This window comes from Festucalex cinctus, chromosome 3 (genome assembly GCF_051991245.1).
Source record: "Festucalex cinctus isolate MCC-2025b chromosome 3, RoL_Fcin_1.0, whole genome shotgun sequence".
NCBI lineage: Eukaryota > Metazoa > Chordata > Actinopteri > Syngnathiformes > Syngnathidae > Festucalex > Festucalex cinctus.
Window position 1 is genome coordinate 5,156,802 of NC_135413.1, and position 22,205 is coordinate 5,179,006.

Here is a 22,205-nt window from a genome sequence, read left to right on the forward strand (position 1 = left end):
ACAGTACAAGTATTATGTTTCCAATCAAATAAACTTAGGTTGTTTCCATTCTCCACAAGTAGCTCTATTGTGTCTTTTTTTTTTTTTTTTTTTTTTTTTTTTTTCTTCCAGTAAGATTGATTTTCAGAGAAGGAACAAGTTTTACCATTAGATTTAAAGATTAGAAGCCAGTCAGCAGAATTCACCAGCAGAGTTAGGACCTCCGTGCATAGGCTTGAGGCTTTCTGATGGGAGCACTCCTATGAAACAGAAGCACGTGACATTATAAACCAAGAGGGGAATTCAGCAAACAGACCTGAACCGAAATTGCCTTGAATCAAATCTGAGTTTGGTGCAAATTAGGGTTGCAGATACTGTGAACAGTATATAATTTGAAGCAATTGAAATTGAACATCAAAACATTATTCAAACAGGAAGGCATAATTTGCTCAATGATTAACCATTAAAGTTAACTGATGATTGGGCGACTGGGCGGCCCACAGATCGCAAAAATGTGTGGAATTGACAGCCACTGAAAAGCATTTTTTGGGGGGTGGAATTGTAAACAAACACTTCAAAAAACATTGACAAACATTCAAGATGTGTTTAGTATGCTAACAAACATGTTAAAAAATATTGAAGAAAGAACTATGAGGGGGTCCATTGTATTAAATATAAAATTAAATATAAATTTATTTACATATTCGCGTCATTTATTTGCAAACTAAAACCTGATTTTATGTGAACTAAGCACAAAAAAAGATGAACATTTCAGTTCAGGTCAGAAGAAGTGATGTTATGCGTCCCATCCATACATTGTATCACATTTAAGCCGAGCAAAATGACATCCATTCAGCTCAGGTGTGGACAAACTTTTAAGGTTCATATTACATTTTTTAAATGGACAGATGGGCGAGGTGATTCGTGAATGAGTTACAGTAAAAAAAAATATTTTTCTCAAATGTGTTACAGTATGTCCATATTATTTATTCTAATAATAAAATAATATATTCTCATTTAAAAATTATATGATTCATAATTAGATATAGTTTGTACTAATTTAAAAGGTCAAATGTACTGTATGTGTATGTAATATTTACCACGACCTTCGTGAGGTTAAGCGGTTAGACAAGATCAATCAACAAGTTGAGATAAATTAATAACCAAAATGAATTGATATATATTAGGGGTGTGAATTGCCTCATACCTGACGATTTGATCCGTATCAGGATTCATAAGTCACGATTCGAACCCGATATGAATTTACAAGTCGATTGTTGCGATTTTTTTTTTTACTCAAATTTAGAAAATACCATTTAGTAAACTTGTACATGTACACTGTAAGATTTGTAAGAAAATGTATTACTTATTGATCTCAAACTTCAGTGTTATAACTGTGAGCCACTGTATTTAACAAACAGGTTGTAACCTTTTTCATGTTAGAACAGCATTGAAATAAAATAGTAAGGCTTAATGTTCCATTAATATAACATTCTTCCATGCTTAAGGGATCAAAGTTAGACGTTTTGTTGAATATTTTTCCATCAAAAAAAGGATGTTAAAAAATCGATTCGGCTGGCTATTGAATCGATTCGAGAATTGCGTGCAGTAGTATCGCAATATATTGCGATCGATTTTTTTAACACCCCTAATATATATATATATGTATATATATGTTGTAGTGTTTTCAACAGAGATGTTGGTGACACCAAGCTAAACCACAAATGAAGACCCTGGAGTGGAGTTGCAGCGTTTAATTGTCTTCATAAGCATGTGGTGAAAACTGTAAACACAAAAACACCAAGCCAATCGCCACACTGTAACGTCAACACAAAGAAAACAAGGTGCATCGATCTCATCACAACGATGATTCGATGAAAATAAACATTAATATCCATGCTAGCAAGTACAAAGTATAATAAAATGAAACTTACGGCATTCCTGCCTGACAATTCTACGTGGATGGCGCTGGATAGTGTTTAGGCTCGGCCCATGTGTTGTCTCTGTTCGTGCAAGATGGCGTCCCGGAAGTACGTCATCGAAAACCGGAAGTACGACATCAACAACCGGAAATATGTTAAACGATACTATTTTCCTTCTAACATAAATCAAATTGTTAATTACAAACCAAACAAAAATCCTTTTTATATAACGAACATGAATATATATTTTTAACATTACAATTTAAAGCAATAAACTAATTTACATCAAAAAAGCCGTGGAGGCAACACACTCCCCGCCTGGCCTCTCGAGGCCACTATACTCAAAACATTACACATTCAAGTCCTTTTGCAGAAGAAGAATCACTTCTGTCACTGGTCGGATAAAAGTCTTTAGAGTGCCTTGGTCCCACGCCTTTACCTCAATCTTTCTCACTCGTTTGTCTTTGCTCGGGAATGTGGCGGTGACTCTTGCCAGGGGCCAACTGTTTCTTGTGACCTGCTTATCCTTAAGCAGCACTAGATCATTGACCTGTAGATTTCTGCGAGACTCAGTCCATTTTTGTCTTTGTTGCAATGTGGGCAAATATTCTCGCCTCCAGCGTGTCCAGAACTGATTGGCAAGAGCTTGAACCTGTCTCCACTGCTTGGTATACAGGTCTTTGTCCATGAAGTCTCCAGGTGGGGGTAACAGGCAAGATTTCTGCGTAATGAGCATCGACGGAGATAGGATGAAGGGGTTCTCTGGATCAGACGAAACTGGAAGAAGTGGCCTAGCATTGATAATGGCTGTGATTTCGGCCATGAGTGTACACAGCACTTCATGCGTCAGTTGCACTTTATTTTGGAGGAGCATTGAGTCCAAAATTCTTCGGGCGGTGCCAATCATGCGCTCCCAAGATCCTCCCATATGGGAGGCGTGTGGCGGATTGAATTCCCATCTACAATCCTGGTCGGTTAGGTACTGTTGCATGGAATTATCCTTTCTTAATTCCTTTGAAGCGCCAATGAAATTGGTGCCACGATCAGAAAACAACTGTTTTGCGGGACCTCTTAGTGCAAAGAAACGACGGAGGGCATTTATACAGCTAGATGTGTCTAGAGATTCGATCACCTCAATGTGTACAGCTCTCGAGCTCATACAGGCAAACATGAGGGCCCACCGTTTGCTCTCAGCTTGCCCGCCCCTGGTGCGTCTGGTAGTTATGGACCAAGGCCCGAAGACATCGAGGCCAACGTAGGTAAAGGGAGGACAGGCTTTGAGTCGTTCTGGTGGAAGGTCCGCCATGTACTGTTGTTCTTGTTTACCACGTAATTTGCGGCATGTTACGCAGTTGTGGATTACTGAATTGACTAGTCTTTTGCCACCTAAAATCCAAAGGCCAGCAGATCTAATTGCTCCTTCCGTCAGGTGACGACCTTGGTGCTTCACTTGCTCATGGTAGTGACGAGTGAGCAAGAGAGAAACGTAACTGCCTTTGGGAAGGATGACAGGGCTTTTTTCCAAGTTATCAATTTCTGAGTGTTTGAGTCGACCTCCAACAGAAATTAGACCATTCTGTAAGATTGGGTTGAGTTTTTGTAAGGAGCTTTGTTTTGGCATTGGCTTCCTGGCAGCCATTGCAGAAAGCTCTTTCTCAAAATGAGCCTTTTGTGTCTCTTTGAGGATGAAGTTTTTTGCCTGAGCCATCTCATCGGTTGTTCGAGGTATATGGCATTTGTGCCAGCCGTTGCATTCACTGTTTAGGTTAGTGCCGTTGAAGGATTTTGCCATGTGGATAAGATTTGCAGTTGCTCTGACCAAGGACTTAAATGTTGAAAAGTGCTCAAAACGTTTAGTGATGAGCGGTTGGAGGTATGTGACGTACGATTTAACTTCTGGCTTTATTTCGCAATCTTTTCCTGGTTCAATCAAGTCAAACATTCCACTTACTTGTGTTGTCCTTGTGGGAGGACGGTGGATGAAGACTGGTCCGGTGAACCATGTGGACTTTACCAGTTGAGCTGCTGACAAGGACCTGGATGCATGGTCTGCTGGGTTTTCCTCAGTGCGCACATAGTGCCATTGTTCGGGTTTTGACGATTGATGAATCCGCTGTACTCTGTTGTGGACATATGTGTAGAACCTTTTTGACATGTTACATATATAGCCCAGCACTACCTTACTGTCTGTATAGAAATGCACTGCATCAAAACGCAAGTCCATCTCTTCCTTGATGAGATCAGCCATTTCTACTGCCAAGACTGCAGCACATAATTCGAGCCTTGGTATTGTCGGCCCTGACAGGGGAGCAAGCTTGGCTTTTCCCATTATGAATCCGACTTGTACTTCACCATTTGTCTGTACTGCTTTTAAATAAGCTACAGCTCCTATCGCCTTAGTTGAAGCATCTGCAAATAGATAAAGTTCTCTGCGGGTTGCTGTACTGAGTGAGGTGCATGTGAAAGCTCTAGGGACATGCAATTCCTTCAAGTCCTGAAGAGAATTTCTCCATGTCTCCCACTTGCTTTGTTTGACCTCTGGGAGTGGTGTGTCCCAATCTGAACATTCTGCAGTGAGCTCTCTGAGGAGAGCTCGTCCTTGAATCGTGAATGGTGCTAATAGACCAAGTGGATCAAAAATACTGTTGACAGTCGATAGTACACCCCGTCGAGTGAACGGTTTGGTTGTAGTAGTAACTGAGTAAGTGAATGTGTCTGTCTTTGTCTCCCAAATGAGGCCAAGACTTCGCTGTGATTGCATTTCGTCATCATCTAAATTCAAGTCCTTTGCAGATGGTGCACAATCTTCGGGACTAAAGGCTTGCATGACTTCAGGTGAGTTAGAAGCGAACTTGTGCAAGCGCAGGTTGGATTCAGCAAGTGAAGCTTGAGTTCTTCGAAGCAAGTCTATCGCCTCTGCTGGGGAGGATACAGAGATCAAGCCATCATCTACATAAAAGTGCCTCCACACGAAATTGACAGTGTCGGCACCATGGTCCTTTGCTCCTGCGCAGATGGCCTTGCGTAGTCCGTAAACAGCTACGGCTGGAGATGGCGAGTTGCCAAATACATGGACTTTCATTCGATAATCGATTACTTCCTTATTCACGTCATTGTCCTTGTGCCACAGAAAGCGAAGGAAGTTGCGGTGGTCTTCTTGAACCCTAAAACAGTGAAACATTTGCTGTATATCGGCCATTACAGCAATGCTCCCTTTCCGAAAGCGGAGCAATACCCCAATCAGCGTATTATTCAAGTCGGGGCCTGTAAGGAGAACATTGTTGAGCGAGACACCGGCAAACTGGGCACTTGAATCGAAAACAACCCTGATTTGATTCTTTTTTTGTGGGTGATACACTCCAAATGTGGGAAGATACCAGCACTCTTCCCCTTCGTTTAGTGAAGGTGCTATTTCAGCATGGTCATTGGAGAAGATCTTTTCCATGAATGTCACATATTGTTCCTGCATTTCAGGTTTCCTGCTTAAGTTACGTCTTAGGGATGAGAATCTACCGATGGCCTGTTCCTTGTTGTTTGGCAGTTGCCGGCGAGGATTTTTAAAAGGGAGTGGGGCGACCCAGCTGTTATCTTCATCTCTGCACATAGCATCGTCCATGATTTTTAGGAAGAGTGTGTCCTGAATTGAGAGAGCTGGTTTGTTGTCATTTTCCGTCCTGTTGAACACTGTTTGTCCTAGCGTCTGTTCAGGTGCCGTTCTTGACCTGTTTGTGTGGTGTGTTTCCTTCAGTTGAACAAGACTGTTGCATGGTTCAAAAATAGTAGGGCGACCATTTTCCAGTACAACTGTTTTGAAAGAACTAACTGTTGGCTTGTGCAGTTTACCTAAGCACACCTCTCCGACGACGACCCAGCCTAAATCTAAGCGTTGGGCGAATGGCGCATTGTGAGGGCCATTAATTCTCTGCCTGACCTTATGTGCCTGTAAAATGTCACGTCCTAATAGCAGAAGTATTTCGGCGTTAGGGTCAAGTTCTGGGATGTACTTTGCTATGGACTGGAGGTGTGGCTGGTGTAGCACTGCACCCGGAGTTGGAATTTCACTCCTGTTGTTGGGAATGTCTTGACACTCAATGAGCGGTGGTAAAGGGACAACTACTGACCCATCCAGTGACTCAATTTGAAAACCTTCCGCCATTTTGCCCCACGTTTCAACAATACCAGAGCATGTTTTAAGGTTGTAAGACAACGGCTCGTTTTTAATGTTGAAAATTTCGAAAAACTCTGTTCTGGCTAAGGAACGGTTACTCTGATCATCTAATATCACGTAAGCTTTGATAGCCTTGTTCTTGTGACCTTTGGGGTACACCCGTGCGAGACATATTTTGGAACATGAACGACCTAGCTGGCCTAGACCGCACACGTCTGTGCAGCTTGTTGTGACGTCCACTACCTTTTCTTCCTCCCCGCCATTCTCTTGAGCCAGTGGAGGAGCCTCGTTAGTCTGTGATGAAGGACCATAGTGCATGGCTGTGACATGACTGGTACGATTACATTCAGAGCACTTTACTGTAGACTGACAGTCCTTTGCAAGATGAGTGTCTGAAGCGCAGCATTTAAAGCATATTCCTCTCTCTTTAAGGAAGGCTTTTCTCTCCTCATGTGGTTTTTTCCTAAATGTTCTGCAATTTTCGAGTCGATGAGGCTTATTATGCAGTGGGCAGTTCTTGTCAAGGTCTTTAAGGGGTGAAATATCGGTTTTGTGTACAGCAATCTGTTTACTACTCTTAAAGTTCCACTTTTCTGATTTGAGCTGTATTTGGCTGTTATGTTGGTTAAAACTGGGATCATTGCGCTTTTTTGCCTCTTTGCATATGAATTTGCAAAAATATTCAAAAGGTGGGAAGCAGCCTTGATTTTCCTCTTTATACTGAGAGCCGTGGGACATCCACCTTTCTTGAAGTCCATATGGGAGTTTGTCTACTACTGGTCCAATTCCACGAGATGTATCTAGAAATAGCAGACCAGGGAGGTATCCATCTTCCTTGGCACCTTGAATCTCTTGCAGCAGGTCTCCTAGCTCACGCAACATGACGTTGTCTTTGGCTGTTATTTTTGGAAAACTGTCTAATCGGTTGAAAAGTGACTTTTCAATTATCTCGGGTGCTGCGTAACATTCATTCAGTCTCTCCCATGCTTTACGCAAAGCGAACAAGGGGTTGTTGACGTATACTGAACGAATGCGTTTCACCTGTTCGCTTGACTCTTTCCCTAACCATTTTGTCATCAGATCTAGCAGCTGAGTAGGACTAAGTTGAACTTCAGCTGTTGCACCAGTAAATGAAGAGTACCATGCTCTGTAATTCTCTGGTCTATCGTCGAACTGATAAAGGCCTGAAGTTATCAGATCACGCCGCGCCATATACTGGGCAAATGGCTCATCTCGCTGTGAGATGCTGGCTGGGGTGGGACATTGTGGCGTAAATGGTGTGCTGAATGGGTTGAGAGAGTAATTTGTTTCGTCTAATTTGCGTTTTGTTTCGCCTCTATCATGTTTGGATATGTTGTGATTAGTTAGAGCAGTAACAATGTCCTTTGTAAGCTTTGGTTCGGAGCTGACTGGAGGGAGCTCTAAATTGTCTTCATCGGCCTGATGCCATGTCACAAATGTGGTGGGTGAGCTTACTCGTTGGCGAGAGGAAGATGGTAAATCTTGAAGGCGTGGAGACTGTTCATTGTCTATTTGGGATTGCACGTATTCACTTGTGCGTTTAATTTTTTCTTTTTCTGCTAGTGATTGTCTGCTTTCGGAGTCTTCTTGGATTGCTTCCGCTTCCTCAAGCACTTTTGCTTCAGCTACGGCAGCATCAGCTTCCTTATGTAGTGTCAACACTTCTAATTCTGCATCGAGTTTGGCCTTTTCCAACTCACTTCGTGCCTTTTCCACCTTCAACTGTGCTTCTTTGGTTGCATACGACGCTCTCACCTTAGCAGCCTCCGCTTTGGCTCGAGCCTGGGCAGCGCTTACCACTGATGCAGATGAGTGGCCTGTCCTGGAACTGCGAACGGACCTGTTACTGAAAGCCATTTTGACCACGAAGAATCATCGAATGATGCCTTTTCACTGTAGTGTTTTCAACAGAGATGTTGGTGACACCAAGCTAAACCACAAATGAAGACCCTGGAGTGGAGTTGCAGCGTTTAATTGTCTTCATAAGCATGTGGTGAAAACTGTAAACACAAAAACACCAAGCCAATCGCCACACTGTAACGTCAACACAAAGAAAACAAGGTGCATCGATCTCATCACAACGATGATTCGATGAAAATAAACATTAATATCCATGCTAGCAAGTACAAAGTATAATAAAATGAAACTTACGGCATTCCTGCCTGACAATTCTACGTGGATGGCGCTGGATAGTGTTTAGGCTCGGCCCATGTGTTGTCTCTGTTCGTGCAAGATGGCGTCCCGGAAGTACGTCATCGAAAACCGGAAGTACGACATCAACAACCGGAAATATGTTAAACGATACTATTTTCCTTCTAACATAAATCAAATTGTTAATTACAAACCAAACAAAAATCCTTTTTATATAACGAACATGAATATATATTTTTAACATTACAATTTAAAGCAATAAACTAATTTACATCAAAAAAGCCGTGGAGGCAACACATATGTATATATATATATATATGTATGTATGTGTATATATATATATATGTATATATATATATATATATATATATATATATATATATATATATACATACATATATATATATATATATATATATATATATATATATATATATATACATACATATATACATATATATATACATACATATATATATACATACATATATATATATATACATATATATATATATACATACATATATATATATATACATACATATATATATATATACATACATATATATATATATATATATATATATATATATATATATATATATATATATACATACATATATATATATATATATATATATATATATATATATATATATGTATTAGGGTTGGGTATTGCCGCCTACCTCACGATATGATACGTATCACGATATAGGGGTCACGATACGATACGTATCGCGATACATATGTATCCCAATACCTGATCTTCAAGGCAATACATATCCCGATATATAACATTAATTTTCTTGTACTTTATAATAACAGTCATATGTATACCTAAAGGATATGTTTGTTATGCTGACTAACAAAAATATTTTTGTTAGCAGCTCTTCTGGTTTACCACCAAGCGGCATACCTGGTCTAAATGTGTACGCATTACAGGGCAAGGAGCAGCTTTCACAGACACACTGGGAAACCTTTTGAATAGGAATTGGCCAATTTGAGCAAAAATATCAAACTATTAAAATATGCTTATTTGAAATATTTGGGGAAATAAAAACAGCATGTTTTTCCATGTAACACATTCTATTTTGTTTTTAAACAAAATATACAAAAATTGGTACATTAAGACATGTGCCATGTTAAGTTTATACGTATATAAATGTTGATATTCTTCCTCTGCTTTCATTTTTCTTGACAAGACAGTGTCCAATTCACTGGTGAGCTATTTTTGCATTAATTGAAGGCAATTAACTTCAAAGACGCAGCTGGTTTTTATTGTTTAGGTACAATGCAAGCTGCAAAGGCTAACCGTTAACTGCCTATTTAAAGTTAATGAGCAATATCGATTCTGACGCCTGCGTATCGATACGCGTATTGTAATGACGCCCGCAACGATATATTGCCGAATCGATTTTTTGAGAACACCCCTTCTGTCTGTGTTATCAGCCGCGTTTGTTGTGCCGCAAATGGCATGCACTGCTGTCATGATCCCAGGATCGAGGTTGAGGCAGGTTATTACATCATGCTTTCCAAAAACGTTATTTGCGTCACGCAAACGCGGTGTGGCTATTTGCGCAGGCGTTAGTGAATTAGACGTTGCATATCAATGAGTCTCATTTGCATTGGGGTGGGCATATTTTGCGTCAAATGTATGCAAATTACCCAATTTACATATGCACAAATAACACCGGCCCATCGTGGCACAATCTGGTTGGCCGCGCACTTAGTGACGGATTTCCCCATCTGCACGTGTTTAATGAATTAGGCGCTCCCGGATTGCTCCATTTTTACTGGTTAGCGCCGTGCGAAGGCGACGCAAACCTTTAGTGAAAAGGCCCCATACTATGGGGCCCATAGTGTTGTAAACCGTCTTGGTGTCGGTGCGCAATGTCGTAAAACTTAAAGTTAGCGCTCGTAAGCACACAGTTGTTGTGTGCATATTATTAGGCATAATCTGGCGATGATCTCTTTGCATGGCTGCCCTTGTTCCATTCTGAGTCCCGCAACGATAAATTGCCGTATCGATTTTTTGAGCACACCCCTAACATATATATATATATATATATATATATATATATATATATATATATATATATATATGTATGTATGTATGTATGTATATACATATACACACACACACATTTTCTTGACCGCTTATTCCTCACAAGGGTCGCGGGGGGTGCTGGCGCCTATCTCAGCTTGCTCTGGGCAGTAGGCGGGGGACACCCTGGACTGGTTGCCAGCCAATCGCAGGGCACACAGAGACGAACAACCATCCACACTCACAAGCACACCTAGGGACAATTCGGACCGCCCAATCAACCTGCCATGCATGTCTTTGGAATGTGGGAGGAGACCGGAGTGCCCAGAGAAGAAATATAATATGTAAAATTATTTATTTTACTTGATTTGATATATAATTAAAGTATAATGATGTGCACAAGCATTTTGCAAATGCAGAATAAAACAGCCTTGTTTGTTTCTCAAGTTCTGGGTGGAGTTCTTGTAGGACGAAATGCTGACATTTTAGTCAGAGTGCAGAAAACTGCTAAGCCAGGATTATTGGACTTCAAAAACTTAAAATTTTTTGCATCCAGTGGGCTACTCACTTTGGTTCTGTGGAGTATGTTTTTAGGTTTGAACAAGTATCACTCACCTTAGGATGGAGGAGGGCTGACACGTAATTGTTCACACACAGGAAAAGCAAGAAAACTAAAACCTGAGAGAAGAAAAAAAAAAAGCCACATCATGAGAATATGTAGTTAGTCACCTTAAGTCATTAAATGACTTAACAATGACTTAAAAAGTCCATGATTAAAAATCAAAACATTAGTGCAAAGGTTGTGTCGTGTATGTTGTTTGTTATGTTCTTTGAGTTGTATGGGTCTGATGTACTTCCCCTTTAAACTGCAAACAGTTGAGAGCCAAACCCCAAGAACTGGCTCATTTAATAATATATTGTTCACGTTATTTATTTATTTATTTATTTAAAATTAATTTCACTCTTTAAAGTAAAATATACACACTATTTATCCATCCATTTACTTGACCTCTTATTCCTCACAAGTGCCGCGGGGGGTGCTGGAGCCTATCTCAGCTGGCTTTGGACAGTACACCCTGGACTGGTTGCCAGCCAATCGCAGGGCACATGGAAACAAACAACCATCCACACTCACAAGCACACCCCGAGACAATTCGGAGCGCCCAATTAACTTGCCATGCATGTCTTTGGAATGTGTGAGGAGACCGGAGTACCCGGAGACGACCCACGCAGGCACGGGGAGAACAAGCAAACTCCACCCAGGAAGGCCGGAGCCTGGACTCGAACCCGTGTCCTCAGAACTGGGAGGCGGACGTGCTAACCACTCAGACACCGTGCCGCCCATACATACTATTTACTTGTGTTACTTGTGTATAATGCAATCCCCTGATTTTCTGGCATTCATGATTATCAAAGTGAATAATAATGAATGCATGAAATTATTTTAAAAAAAATAAAGTATAAATGATTTTAAATCCATGCTGAAAAAAAAAAGGTGTTTTTAAAATTAGGTTTTGGAAAATGTTCTTTTTGTAATTCTTTACATTGCTTTTACATTTCTTGAATGTTTTTTTTTTGTTTTTTTCAAAATGTTGTACTGCTCACCCGTCACCATGGGCAGGCCATAGAGGTCCGTGCCCGCCCACCAAGATTGTGCCCCCCCCCCCATTTGAGGCATGAATCTCTAAAATTGATCTCCTGTTTTATTATTATATTTTTCATACATTCTGTTTCGCACTCATGTCTGAGTGTCAGTAAACGCAACACAGGTCTTGCGTAGTGGCACTGGAGGAGGTATGTGTTGGCTGGCTGCTTGTGTTCATTGCTGCTACTGCGCACCGCTCATGAATACTGCATGTGTATGTACTGTAAATGCTGTCCATGATAATACTGGTCAGCGGGCGCCATTCAATGGATAGATGCATGGCAGTGCTACATGAATTTATCCAAATATATGAAGCAAGTTAATGCTGTCTGTAGGGTATGTATAAGCATTTCATGTGCCTGCTTGAAGCTAGGGCTCTGGCAACCGGTACTGTAATTTTACTTACAATATGAAGTATATTAAGTTACTTTGTGTATGAAATGCGCTATAAATCAGTGATACAATTTTTTAAATTATTATTACAAGACCTAGGTACTGCTTTGGTGCTGATAACCGATAATGTGAACATTTTACAGCCAATTTCTAAAATTCCAACATTTTTACCTCTCTGTGTTTTATGTCCCTCTCTGGTTTCAACACAGTCAGAGGGTCGCTGACATTTTGCTTGCCTTCAGCTTGGCTTTGCAAGCCTACATACAGGCTGGAGGCTAACAAGAGTGATGGAGCTGAGGGGATCTGCAGCAACTGACCCCTCATTAAACTGCAGATAAGAACACATCAAAATGATTACAAGTGCTACCAAATAACAATAAATGTTTGCTGAAAGATGGATCAAATAATTGACTTGTTTTAATTGATATCATATTCTTACCTACAGGCCCAGGTTTGACTATTTGTGATGAGCTGTAGTTGCTCTGGTGGAGTCTCTCCATCACGCAGACGACACCATAATGACAGCAGCACTACAGACAGTTGCTCCCACCAGTACTACAACCAATCATATAGACAACAGCACACAAATAGCAGTTTGAAACTCATGACAGAATGATGAAAAAAGCTAAACATAAACAGAGGAGAATAAACGCCAAGGAAAAAGTAGCATCTACAGATAAAGTAAAAAATGCAGAGGGCATAGGAGAGAGGAGAGTTCCAATATGTACGGATCACGCTACTGAAAGTCCTATCAAATAATTGTTGTTCAGATTATATAAAAACACAAATGAATTATCATTATGTGGTGTGACTAAAAAGAAATAACACTTTGTGAATTTTATTTTGAAATGCATTTAAAGCGTAACTCAACAGGAAATGAGACTCTTGCTCCACCCCTCACTAAGATTTGGAATCAAACCTCAAAGGGGGTGTTGGACATCACGTTGCATTATCTGAAAAAAAAATGAATATTAATTTTGTCCAACAAATATATTTAATGTAATTTTGCTTGGGCGGCATGGTGGTGGAGTGGTTAGCACGTCTGCCTCCCAGTACTGAGGTCTCGGGCTCGAGGCCAGGCTCTGGCCTTCCTGGGTGGAGTTTGCATGTTCTCCCCGTGTCTGTGTGAGTCTTCTCCGGTTTTCTCCGGTCTCCTCCCACATTCCAAAGACATGCATTGCAGGTTAATTGGGCGCTCCGAATTGTCCCTAGGTGTGCTTGTGAGTGTGGATGGTTGTTCGTCTCTGTGTGGCCTGCGATTGGCTGGCATCCATTTCAGGGTGTCCCCCAGAGCTGGCTGAGATAGGCTCCAGCACCCTCCCGCGACCCTTGTGAGGAATAAGCGGTCAAGAAAATGGATGGATGGATCGATAATTTTTCTTGTGTGACTAGGCAGCTTGTTTTTCTTAGATAGCTAATTGTTAGCCTCATTCATAACTTTGATCTGAGTTGAAAATATGTGGTGCGATCAATCATCATCTGGTGCGACCATTGCAGAAAGCTTTCCATGAAAGATCTATGTCCTAAATTATAGATGTCCTAAATTGTAGATAATAATAAACAATAAATATTGTGTTTTATACTAAATGAGCTGTGATGGGTCTAAAAGCATAAGGATAAAATCCTTATCCGTCAATGACCTACATACAGTATAGATAATGATTATGACATTTTACAGTGACTGAGAGGATTTTGCAAATTCAAGATGGAAGCAATGTTAGAAGAAAAGGAATTGAGTGTTTTAAAAATGACACCCACCACAGTTGAGACCAGCAGCAGAGGACACTGATGAGTGATCTGACACCAGGCCTTGTTGAATTCTTCAGCCACAAGACTGCAGCGTGCACTAATGCATAAAGCACTCTGAAGAGGACACACTACATCTTTAAGAGGTCATAGACATGTTACGCATGTTACGTTAAGTATTTAGTTCTCACTCTTAGAAAGTGTGATGTCAGATGAAAGGACAACAAGCTGCTTGGTGAACATACGCTCCTCTGTCAAGTAAAAAAAAAAGAAAGAAAAGAAAATATTAATTTTAAAAAAGGCTAAATGCCTTGGCTACGGTCCTTCGTCACCACGGCAGACTAATACATTGTCCACATCACTGCAGACCCACTGAACAGCTCTAGTGAGAGTTGAAGATCGTGTTTTGATGAAGCCAACAAAACCACATCATCACTGAGGTCACCAAAACAAACATCAATGTCTTGGATGTGCCTAGAAATTCTGCCCATCAAAGTTAAGAACAAAATCTTTGGCAAAGAGTGGTGGAGAACAACGAGAGACGAATCCCACTTTTTGCCGATGTGGACCAAACTCTGACACCAATTATACAGGGATTGAATAGCCTGTACTCCTGGTTACCTCGTATCCTAAGTTCCCACGTGTTTTATAAATACATGTAGTTGTCTGTATGTTTTCAAAAGTTACACTGAAGCATACCTGATGATCGTTGACATGTTGTATCAGCTTTTTACAGTCAAGATGTATACCGCCTCCTTCAACCTTTACTTTAATAAATGACACTGATGGGAGAGCCAGCATTATTCTGTGACACACAGATATTCATCAATGTTTTCAAAGGTGACAAACTTGAGCGTTGATCGGGTTTGGATGTACCTGTTCCATCTGTTCATCGTGTGTTCACAGTTGAGATTTGCTGAAGCTGAACTCATTGAGCCGGACAACCTCTGAGACACCAACTCAAAGAGGAAGTCACAAATGTCCATTCTACTTGGATGACTGCCCAAAAGATTGGTTAATTCTATCTCATATATCACCTCCTGCATTTGTGCAAACAAAAACATTTAGGCATTGTACTTTTAGTCTGTGGTGCTAATAATATTAGTGTTGAGGGACAACATATTCCATACCTGTAACCTACAGATAATGTCTGGAAGACAGGTTCCTTTTTGTGTGACTCTGGGATATTCCTCACACCAATCACTGTAAACATGACATATTCATTAGGGATGGGATGGGACTCGACACAGGACCCAGGGCCGAATTTACAAAGATCTTCTGGATCTTCTCATGCATCGCACTAAGCTTGGCGTGAACAGCACAATTAAGAGTGGTGGTTTCTCCACAATGTCTATACAGTTTTAGCCAAAATGAGTTTGGCACGCTGGTTTCCTGACACATAACTTTTACATTTACATTCCCTGTGGCAAGAAAACATGTGCAACAACCTTTGCTGCTGGTCCATAATTGCATTGATGAGATGAGAGCAAAGACTCTTCATGCTTCCACCACAGCCACCCTGATCCTCTGAACGGGTCAAGTAGATGTGGAGGCATGCCCACTGATGGTACTCCAGCCTAATGCACAGATGTCACTAGCCACAGGTTCTCTTATGCATATACAATGCGTGTCAGCTACTTGCATTACCGTTCAGAGTCAGAAAGTGTGTCGTTTTTTCTTTCAACTTGGAGTTCATTTACCAGCCATTCTGTGACAGACAACTACACATAGGAAGTGTACAATATAGTATTATAAATGCACATCAAGGACAACATCAAATAAAACAAGATATAACTAGATTAATCTAAATGATGACAGATTTATGGGGGGAAAAAATATCACACATGCACCCTACCTGATATTGTGGCTTGTGTTGCAGCCTATAAAAAGCAGGATGTCTCCACAGATACAAAGCTGTCTCTTTCCAGTTCTTGGTGGCATCGTTGGCATTGTGCAACAGCACTCTGTTGCTCACCTCCAGGTCCTCTTTATTATCAGAAACAGGTCTTCTGGATTCGGGTAACAGTCTTGGGATGAGGTACTGAAGCTAAAATGAGGACAAATGTACACTTCGGGTCAAGACAATAGAAAATCCTGTCAGGACAGAACGTAAACAGGAACTTTGGAGCTGAAGCAGTTCAAAATATCGGCACGATAAAAATAACAGCAAGATTAATTCAACCCTCTTTGACCAGACCAGTAGTTGGTTAGAATCAAGCAAGAATTCTTCCTAGGTTACTTTACCCACTACGAATAATCCCTGTTATGCTATCTCATAAGGCAATTAAGCAATTGTATAGCTGGTTTAGTTCTTTTATTTGGTCGAAAAGGAAAGCACGCCTTAAGATAGCCATGTTGTGTCAGCCCTCATTAGAAGGAGGTCTTAATTTCCCGGACATTAAAAATGACCAAATTTGTACACATTTGTGTACTATAGCCGATTGGGTACAGAATAAACCGACATCTCTATGGGTTGATATTGAAAGTTCAATGTCTGAATGTCCATTACCTAACTTGCTGTTTCTTCGGAGAACTAGGTCTTTGAAAATCGCCTGCCATAATCCTATTACCCGCACTTCTATTATAGTGTGGCGTATTCTACGGAAAATGGACGGAAGGTTAAATGAACCTTCTGGGCTCACACCAATATGGAATAATCCAGAGTTTCTACCTGGTATGAAAGATACTAAATTTAAACCTGGGCACAACAAGGACTGTCTAAATTACAGGATTTCTTTGAGGGATCTATTATGATGTCTTTTGATCAATTAACTGGTAAATATAATATTCCAAGAAAGGATTTCTTTCAATATCTACAAGTGAGAGACTTCATTAAGAAGAATACTACAAACTTAATACTTAACAGAAACATATCAGACATGGAGAAACTACTTTTTATTTCCAAATGTGCAGGTTCTGTTAAAATATTCTACAATGCTCTTAAAGGACTTTCTGTTGTCAATACGTTGCATTTGAAAGAGCTGTGGGAGAAGGAACTCAATTGTAATATTACTGAAAATGTGTGGAGAAGTGTTTGGCACAATGTAAAAACACTGTGTGTTTGTAACAGAGTTAGAGCCACTCAGCTTATGATACTTCACAGGGCCCATATTTCTCCTCAGCTGCGCCACAAGATTAAGCCTCACACCTCCTCAATGTGTTTAAAGTGCAAAATTGAAATTGGTACCCTCACACTGTTTTTGGTCCTGCTCAAAAATACAACAATTTTGGTTTACTATTGGACAAAAAATGGCTATTTGTTGTTGATTTGGCTTGCGATCCTGTATTTCTTTTGCTTGGACTTGTTGAATCTGCTGTAACCAACAAATATCATAAAAAAAATGTACCAAATTCTTACCTTTTGTGCTCGAAAATGTTTGCTGGTAAATTGGATTTCTGACCATGTACCCTCAAAGACACAATGGCATAAGATCATTTTCAACCATATATCCTTGGACTATCTGACATGTCGTTTGAATCATAAGGACAATTATTTTCTGAAGATCTGGGAACCTTATTTAACTTGTGTTGGACTTGAAATTCCATCTATTGTCAAGAGAGCATTTGTATTTTGAAACAGTAATTTTTGTTTTTGGAATGCAAGTATCCTTTTTTTTTCTCTCTCTCTCTTCTTTTGGGCCATGTTTTTGTTTTTTGTGTGCGTGTTTTTTGTGACTGCATATATATATATATATATATATATATATATATATATATATATATATATATATATATATATATATATATATATATATGTGTGTAACAACTATGGCCTATGGCCCAGTCAACCCTCTAAATTTTTTTTTTAAAGTTGGCTTCTTCTAAAGCAAATTCTCTGCAGTTGCATAAATATTCCACTGCCCAGACAGGATCTAAGCTTGGTTAGCTCTGCAGGTGGTCACCCAACCACCAACAAAGCTCTTTTGAAGCCGCTGACCAGGTGACAAAGGAATTTATGCGTCTGCCGAAGGAGTGTATTCAAGCCCGTCTTCTCGGAGCCCGAACAAATGGCTCCAATGATTTGGAATACACAAACGACTGATCAAAGGAATGTTCATGACCTCTTATCAATCACAAAGGATATTCTGGCATTTCGCCCTTCCAGGGGGGCCCTCCTGGAACGTCTAGATGGAGCAACAGCACTGTCAAGTGGTGAAACTTGGAACTATCCTTAGTGACAATTCATATAAGTAACCGCATTTTACACAATTATACCATGATAATTCTTGACAGATAACTGAACTACGAATGATTCATGTTATGTCTTTGTGTGTATGAACATCCTATTTCATTTGTACTCCATAAAGAATGAAAGATAATCAATATCTTTCAGTTCAGTCAGATTAGACAAGTAGAAGTTACCTCACAAGTTAGTTTATGATGCATTAATTACGATGTGTTAAACGGGTTGTGTGGGAAAACTGATTTGCCAGACTGACCAAATTTAATGCCAAATTATTAATCCCTTTAATAATTATTATTATTTTTTTTAAGTCTGCGTGAGCGAACAGAAAGGGTGTGCCACCCCCTACTGAAGCCCCGCCCATAGACTTTAAAAAGATGAGGGGACCCCCTCGCTTGCTCTCTTCCAACTTCGATCTTCCGATGCCTCTTCCCGATCGCTCTTTACCTGCAAGTTTCCCAGCCTGCCCCAGCTCTTTGTTCCAAGAAACTTGCCAACCACGTGGCCTTTTTTTTCTGGCAGCAATCGTTGCCACGAGAGCAGCCACTCGCTCCCCGCCACACCAAAGCAGGTGCAAACTGCAACGCTGACTAAAGACTCTTTTGCCCTTTTTTTTCTTGTTTTTTTTTTTTCTTCACCATCGGTGATTGCCCGCCAGCGGCGAACTCCGCGGCCCCGGGGTACACTTGCAACGTACCGCCGGACTCAAGGTTGCACCTAAGCCGCCCAGCACCTCACCTGCTATTCGGTGGCGCCCCGCCGCGGTGCTAGCTCACCTCCAACGGCTGGCCTTCCCCGTACGCAGGCGCGTAGCGGACCGAGCTCCAACACCTGGAGTCGGACAGCTGTCCGGCAGAACCAACCTTGCCGGAGAATCAACCTCGCTGAGTCGCCGACCAATCAAGGGACGAGCCGCGCAACTACGTCAGCCCCCGAGCGGCTCCCTTGCTCACCTGTGGAATACCCCCTTTTGATTTTCTTGCCTTTTGGAACGAACATTGACTATTTTTCCCCCTTTTTTTACAAGACCTTTCTGCTCATTCGACGCAAACGATGCTCGTAAGTGTGCGTTTGATTCCCAAATTGGTACCACTGCGTGCAACTTACGTTTGAAACACATCACAGATCTGGCAGATCTCTTTTCCCTGTTTCCTTATTCATTCGCATTCCTTCCTTATTTCCATTAGCTTTATTTTATTTCTTTTCTTCGGACGGTAGAATAGTTAGATAGGCAGTGTTTTGATTCTGTAGTGTAGCAATCGTGAATAAATGTATGTTTTATTAACTCTATTCCGCCTAAGTCATATGTGTTTCCGAGTGGATTATTATTCTTTTGTTTGTACAACGAACCACTGAATATCGAGTGTGGCGACTTTAGATTATAAATGACTGATGAAGGAAGGATTTTGGTCGTTGTTTGCTCCTGTTAACCCAAAGCAAAACCAACGTGGTGCCCCTAGAGGTTATCGAGGTAAATATAATTTACCTCTGTAACGTCCAGATTATTAAAGGAACACTTTACTTATTGATCCATTTTTAGCAGCAAAAAGTTGCTACTTTTTCAATAATTAATTTGGTGACGTGATTATTTTTTTATGTACATTTAATAACTTTTAAACCGATGTTAAAATGAATCGAACGCCGGCATGTTTGTTACACGTGACTAAATAACCCGGATGTTTACGTCACTAGTGTGTAAACGCTACACTATGGAAGCACTATGCAACGCAGCCGTGCATCTAGCGTCAAACCCGGAAGGATTAAACCTTATCGCTTCGATCCAACACGACAAAATAACCCTACCGAAGGAAAGTCTCACTTGGATGTGAAAGTTGTGGCGCCAGATGGTCTTTTCGGGCACAAAATAAACTTTAACGAACGAGTGAATCAGGCGGGGGGGTGGTGCGGGAGCTGCACAGGAATGGACAATCCGCTAATGAATGTGTGCTGGCTGGAAATGAAAGAACTCGAGGATCGGTTCCTTGCGGACAATCTCAACTGCCAATATCCAACAGGTAAAGTGACACACAGCACGAGCAATGCAAAACGTGTGGAACTGACGAACTATTTCAGGAAAAAGAAAAAATAGTAAAATTAAATGTATCATCGTTACAGCGCCCAACCTCCCCTAGCTGTTTTTTTTCTTTTCTTTTTTTGCGTAGCGTCCCGATGATGTAAACGAAAGGTTGCAAGAAGGTTGTGTATTAACCGTGTTTATTTATAGACAGAATGAAGTAAGGAAATGCGAGACGCCGTTACCTAGGCTGGTTACCACAGGAAGAACAGCGGGACAGAACACAAATGTAGTACGTCGCACACGACACATGATAATGACACTAATCCACATTCTATAAATTTTTTGGTAAAATAAGATTATGAACATGGTCAATTTGTGAAGTATAAACAACTTACGAGCTAATAAAACATAACGTCCTCGTCCCCGTACTTGACGATGTTCACACTCAAATGAATTATGAAATAAAACAGTCCGTGCAGTATAATAACGAATGCCCCCCCACCCCCTAAACATGCCTACCTTTCGCTTTAAATTTGCTTCGCTTCTCCGAGATCTTTCAGTGGCCGTAGGGAGACCTCGATTTGTGCCGGCTGTTGTGAGAGTGAAGGCTCCGTGTTGCTAGCAGTTGCGGAAGTAGCCGCCAGAGATCCTCCATCGGCTTGATTATTTCCCACGTCTGGTTCTTTAAAGATACTCGGTACTGCGTTGGGCTTTAGTATTAGGCGTGTGGCGTACCCCATCTCAAATTGTAACATATTTTCTTAGTCCTCATGCCTGAAATGTTCGCTGCGCGCACGCCTGCTTGTCCTTCGGGAGGTTGACAGCACTTAGCAAACAAACCATTGTCTACTCAAGTCGTTTTTTTTTTTTTTTTTTTTTTTTTTTTTTTTTTTTTTTTTTTTTTGGGTCTCGCGGGTTTTTCCTTGCCGACGCCTTGCAAAATTTTGCAATACACAAAGGCATAAGTGACAGTTTGTGTCCTCCTCGTTGTTATGTCTGCGTGAACTACTGTTCGCCAAGCGAGTATACACACTTGTTACGTCACCACTCGGGGGCGTTCCAACACGGAAGTACTTCTATGTTGAAGAAAAGTTAAATAAATCAATATAAGGGTGTATTCTTCAGCTCTTATGCATTTTTCGTAGCTAAACTAACTATTTACTGCCGATCAAGCCATACATGTAAAATTAAAGGAGCCTTCCTTTAATTCGTCCAAAAGACGGCCCAATTATTGCTACATATATATATATATATGTATATATATATATATATATATATATATATATATATATATATATATATATATGTATATATATATATATATATATATATATATATATATATATATATATATATATATATATATATGTATATATATATATATATATATATATATATATATATATATATGTAACGGAGTGATATATTCAGTATTAAATTATGGCGGAAGTGACGCAATGGCACGCAGTGGGACTTGGAGGGCGGCCCCGTAGCGTTTGCTCAGAGCTACGAGGAGTCTTGGCGTGGTGAGTCGCATCTCGTGGGCGTCCGGATTAATTAATAATTATACTGTATTAATTTTGATTTGTTGTACTTATGATACTGTGTGGTGTGCTCACCTAGTTGTCTTTGATTGTTGTAAACCCACATAGCTTTTTCTGTTGATTCTAAAAGTAGCGTTTTGTCGTCCAAACTTTTGGCGGTTGATGTAACGTCCCAACGGTCGTTTGTTGTACAGATTCCGCTTGCCCGAGACCCAGCGATTCACCACTGCCTTGTATTGTCACACTGTGTTGCAGGTAAATGTTTTTCCTTTTGCTGTTTTATTTTTCATGGTGCTGTTTTGTTTTCCTTGATTGTATTAATGGCTCGAGCTCACGACTCAGCGTGGCCGCCATTATTTTTGTATTTTGCCGTGAAGCACTTTACGTTGCTT

General features: G+C 40.5%; 1 protein-coding gene across 7 annotated transcripts in view; it reads right to left on the reverse strand.

Moving 5' to 3' along the window:
- fanca (FA complementation group A) overlaps window positions 1-22,205 on the reverse strand; it is a 58,436-nt gene that overhangs the window by 1,450 nt on the left and 34,781 nt on the right. Inside the window, exons 27-38 of one of the 7 annotated variants that reach the window (XM_077515527.1) lie at window positions 15,925-16,116; window positions 15,717-15,790; window positions 15,518-15,646; window positions 15,200-15,272; window positions 14,946-15,109; window positions 14,769-14,874; window positions 14,261-14,320; window positions 14,082-14,186; window positions 12,763-12,878; window positions 12,495-12,651; window positions 10,901-10,963; window positions 146-239 (exon numbers count right to left, since the gene is read on the reverse strand). In XM_077515527.1, coding sequence (XP_077371653.1) covers window positions 146-239; window positions 10,901-10,963; window positions 12,495-12,651; window positions 12,763-12,878; window positions 14,082-14,186; window positions 14,261-14,320; window positions 14,769-14,874; window positions 14,946-15,109; window positions 15,200-15,272; window positions 15,518-15,646; window positions 15,717-15,790; window positions 15,925-16,116 — 1,333 coding nt within the window. The other 6 variants (XM_077515528.1, XM_077515529.1, XM_077515530.1 and 3 more) reach the window with 6 other exon arrangements.